This window comes from Eurytemora carolleeae, unplaced genomic scaffold (assembly GCF_000591075.1).
Source record: "Eurytemora carolleeae unplaced genomic scaffold, Eaff_2.0 scaffold2570, whole genome shotgun sequence".
NCBI lineage: Eukaryota > Metazoa > Arthropoda > Copepoda > Calanoida > Temoridae > Eurytemora > Eurytemora carolleeae.
This window is the reverse complement of record NW_019398456.1, coordinates 1-4797: the sequence shown is the minus strand read 5'-3', so window position 1 is coordinate 4797 and position 4797 is coordinate 1. Positions and strand designations below refer to the sequence as shown.

The following is a 4797-nucleotide window of genomic DNA, read 5'->3' as shown; positions in this document are numbered from 1 at the left end:
TGTTAGGAATATGAGAGAAAACATGTAGGAACATTATGCAAGTTAAAATTTAGGAACAAAAATCTGGTATTGATCCAGACTTTGCCCGAGGTTTGAAATGTAATTTGACATTTTGATTGACACGTCCGTCTTCCTTGATTGCTTCTATAGAACTAATTGTGTCGTGGATTTTAAAATATTTTGCGGATTTTTTCCTTCAGTTTAGAGCATTTTCCTCATCAGCTTAAATCAAGAACTAGAAAGAAAAGACAAAATGTGGAAAACTAATTCAGATTTAATTACAATCAAAACGTTAATAATGCAGAAAAAGTGAAAGTCTTTAATCATGTAAAATGTATTTTTTTTCACAAGTCATGAAACATTTATGAAGGGTCCGTTAGAATTATGCTTACAGTCCCTGTAAAGATTTGAATACTTGAGCATTCGCAAAAATATGAAATGATTAAAAGAAATAACTCTTTTTCGTTTATTAACAAAGGCCAAGAGTTCTAACATTCTTTTTTAGATCCTTGATCAAACAAAGGTTGTATGGGTACCGTTGTGATTCAACCATGTTACCTAAATTTACCTATACAGTTCCTTAATCATATCTTTCTTTTAGAACAAGGCCTAACCATGGGAGCAGGAAGTAGCAGCGGAGGGAAGAAGGGAGAACTGCTGGAAACTATGGCAGATCATGATGAGAGTATAAACTGCATGGTTCTTAGTGAGGACGGTAGCATGCTGGTCACAGGGAGCGAGGACAGTACAGCCAGGTATAGAAATAGTACAGCCAGGTAAAGATATAGTACAGCCAGGTATAGATATAGTGCAACCAATTATACATATAGTACAGTCAGATATAGATAGATGACTAATATATCTACTTTATAGGATAGAGTCTACTAATATTTCTACTGTTTAGGATGTGGTCTACTAATATATCTACTGTATAGGATATAGTCTACTAATATTTCTACTGTTTAGGATGTGGTCTACTAATGTATCTACTATATAGGATAGGGTCTACTAATATTTCTACTATATAGGATGTGGTCTACTAATATATCTACTGTATAGGATATAGTCTACTAATATATCTACTGTATAGGATGTGGTCTACTAAAACTGAGGATACAGAATGTCTGGGGGTTTTACGCGGACATTCCAGGTTTCTTTAATTTTCATTTCTTAAAAAATTTTGAAAATTATTCTTAGTTTTTTCTTACATTAAAAATAATATCTTTTCAGTTATATCAACGCTGTTGGGACATTTGACACATTTGTTATCACCGGAAGTGCAGATTCGACAATCCGGAAATGGGATATGACCACGTGCGAGTGTCTTTTTGTGTACGAGGGACATACGTCTAGGATTCAAAAGTAAACACTTTAACATTCAAATTCAAAATAAGTTTTAATTTAAATTTTTGAAAATTAATAATCTGAGATTATTATAATTATCAATCATCAATGTTTTGTTTAATCAACGTGCTACTTAATTTTCTTTCAATTTAGGTTTTTTCATTCATTCCTTCAATACTTTTCCTCCTAAAACTGTATTTGAGTATTTTATTACTTTAACCAATTATTTCATCAAGTTTTTCTAATTCTTTAATTGATTAATGTTGTATCTGCAGGATACTTCTAACTGGAGATTTTATTTTCTCCTCCTCCTTTGATAAAACAGCAAGAGCCTGGCTCTTCGATACTTCAGAGATACAGGACGGAGAAGAGGATTTGTTTGAAATATATGCAATATATGTACTGAAAAAAAAATTGAGTTTTTGTTACAAATCTTTTATTTTTTGATTAGAAAATTTGAGTTTGAGTTTGAGAAAGAAGTTCCTTTAACATAAATATAATTATAACTTTATCTGCTTTATTTGAAAATAATATATCTAAAAATGTCCAGGGCCACGGCAAGGGAGTTTATCCTTTGATCTATATCCCTGTAGGGGATCAAGATTCAGGTAGTATAGTCATCCAAACAATATTAGTTTTTCTTTTTACATAACAAAATATTTCCATTTCTCTACGACATTTTCCATAGGGTGTCCCAATAAACGTAAAAACTTGAAAATCGTTTTTTATCTCCGATAGTTGTAAAAAATATAATTTAAAGTAGACGAGAATTAATATTTCTTATGAGCATTTTAAAATTTGCTTTGTATCATTTAAACCTTTGAAGATATTATGTATTTGAACAACTTCCAGTTTTATTACAGTTTTACCCAGAACTTACCCAGATACATCGAAAGAATTTATAAAATGTCGTCTTCTAAACCTTCTGATAATGGAATTCTGCAGACATTTAGTTTGTTAATCGAATAAATATTTATGGCTATTTATTTAGTTTTACAATTACTTAGATTTAGGTACAATATTATAAAACCCATTAAGAAATTATCTAGACGACATTCTCCAAATTCTTTCAAGGACTCCTAAGTTCTGGGTTGAACTGTGGATCAATAGATTTTTCCAGATACAATTTAAATCTGAACAAATCCATTAATAAGTGATAATAATGTTAGACCACGTTTTGGAAATCTAAAGACTAGGGGGTTTCAAGGATAATGGGCTTATCCAGACACTCTAGTATGCCGAGTCCATTAGCGCCTGATTCAATCAGGGTTCAGCCATGTGTTTAGTGTCTATTCTGAACCAATAGAAATTGCATGGTGGTGACATCTATCTTTCTATCTAGCTCATTATCCAATTAGAGATAAGTCCTTATATCGGCGCTATCAGTAAATGGAAATATTTACTTCTACTAAAGCTATAGTGCAGAATACTTTTAAAATTATTAGGACACACCGTACATTAGCACACTGCAGCTGGAACTAAATAAGCAGCTTACAAACTACAGTTTTAAAAAGTAAGAAATGAGGACTTTGGACATTAATTCCAACTTTGAACTTTGTTTGATCCACATGGAATTTTTTGTCCACATAATTCTTATGTCCTTGAAACCACATAGTCTTGAGATTTCCAAAACGTGGTCTAACATTTTTATTAATTTTTCATATGTTGACGAGGATATCAATAGATTTGTCCAGATTTAAAATAGTAAAGCAATTATCTACAGCACTTTTCTTTAAAAACTCCCGCACAATTTTATAAAATCTGTAAAAATACAGTAAGAACCGGAAAACTGTTTTTTTTTAAATTTAGAAATGTCTCTAAAGAAACTTGTAATTTGCAATTGTTGCAATTGTATTGTGTTTCGTAAAATGTTCAGGTCAATACAAAAGTTTACTTGAAAATTATAAATCAATATACAGTTATATTTTCCAGGTCCAATCATAAACCCTGGTTAAAGTTATATTTTCCAGGTCCAACTATAATCCCTGGTTCAGTTATATTTTCCAGATCCAACCATAATCCCTGATGACAGTTATATTTTCCAGGTCCAATCATAAACTCTGGTTAAAGTTATATTTTCCAGGTCTAACCATAATCCCTGGTTACAGTTATATTTTCCAGGTCCAATCATAAACCCTGGTTACAGTTATATTTTCCAGGTCCAATTATAAACCCTAGTTATATTTTCCAGGTCCTATCATAAACCCTGGTTACAGTTATATTTTCCAGGTCCTATCATAAACCCTGGTTACAGTTATATTTTCCAGGTCCAATTATAAACCCTGGTTACAGTTATATTTTCCAGGTCCTATCATAAACCCTGGTTACAGTTATATTTTCCAGGTCTACCATAAACCCTGATTACAGTTATATTTTCCAGGACCAATCATAAACCCTGGTTACAGTTATATTTTCCAGGTCCAATCATAAACCCTGGTTACAGTTATATTTTCCAGGTCCACCATAATCCCTGATTACAGTTATATTTTCCAGGTCCAACCATAATCCCTGGTTACAGTTATATTTTCCAGGTCCTATCATAAACCCTGGTTAAAGTTTTATTTCTCCAGGTCCTACAATAAACCCAGGAGATATTCTTCTGACCGGGAGTGCTGATATGACAGCCAGGAGCTGGTCAATCGAGGGATACATTACAACAATCATTTTTTTCAAATTTGAAAAAGTCCTAAATTGTATATTTCTAATGTTTGACCAATTTACTAAATTAAAAAAAAATTGCGAGTCAAACGCCTTTTACAAGTCAAAATTTAATTTTCCAAAAGAAACTGTTTAGATATTTGATCAAAGTAAAGTTAGACAAAAGAATCGAGTCTTTGACATACACTCTGATATTCTTATCCCTATATCTTTGCAACCCAATATTCTTGACCTCAAATATTTCAAACTATGAATTAATTCTGTTAAATCAGATAATCTAAGTTTGAAATACTAAAGGTGTAAATAATTTTAGTTTGTGGCTAAGACTGAATTCCTTTATTATTATATACTAGCTTGGGAACCCAGCGTTGCCCAGGGTTCTCATAGTTACTCCCGCAGTTTACCCGCACTTGGGCGATTGCACCGGGAAACTAAATTTTTGCTATAAAAGTCGAACCAACTCAACCTAGAATCTCAAAATCAAATAAAAATCAATCATTAGATTCTTTACACAAAATTATAAAAACTTTTATTTATGTAAAAATCCTTGAAAACTACAACGTATGTACAATGTGTACTGTACTGTAGTCTGGAGGAACCCTGAAACAGTTCCGTGGACACAATGGTGCTGTTACAGCAATGGCGACTGATTCGACTGGCAGGTTAGATTTTATTACAGAACAAACTAATTAAGGATGTTTTACCAGAGCTAGGAACTTTTGCGTTGGATACCCTTAATCCCAAAGGTTTGATCTCAATATTCACATTGGGAACTTTTGAATTTTACGCAGAATT

General features: G+C 32.3%; 1 protein-coding gene across 1 annotated transcript; it reads left to right on the top strand.

Moving 5' to 3' along the window:
• The first annotated feature begins 537 nt into the window (after positions 1-537).
• Positions 538-4695, top strand: LOC111717394 (WD repeat-containing protein 86). Its single transcript, XM_023492892.1, has 7 exons — positions 538-755; positions 1091-1150; positions 1231-1362; positions 1620-1721; positions 1822-1952; positions 3915-3988; positions 4591-4695. Exons 1-7 carry the CDS (start codon positions 616-618, stop codon positions 4693-4695), a joined length of 744 nt encoding a protein of 247 aa, XP_023348660.1. The 5' UTR covers positions 538-615.
• The last annotated feature ends 102 nt before the right edge of the window (positions 4696-4797 follow it).

Coding starts and splice junctions, on each gene's coding strand:
- LOC111717394 (XM_023492892.1), top strand. CDS start 616: ATGGGAGCAGGAAGTAGCAGCGGAGGGAAGAAGGGAGAACTGCTGGAA. Junction 756..1,090: donor AGCGAGGACAGTACAGCCAG/GTATAGAAATAG, acceptor TCTACTGTATAG/GATGTGGTCTACTAAAACTG. Junction 1,953..3,914: donor TGTAGGGGATCAAGATTCAG/GTAGTATAGTCA, acceptor TTATTTCTCCAG/GTCCTACAATAAACCCAGGA.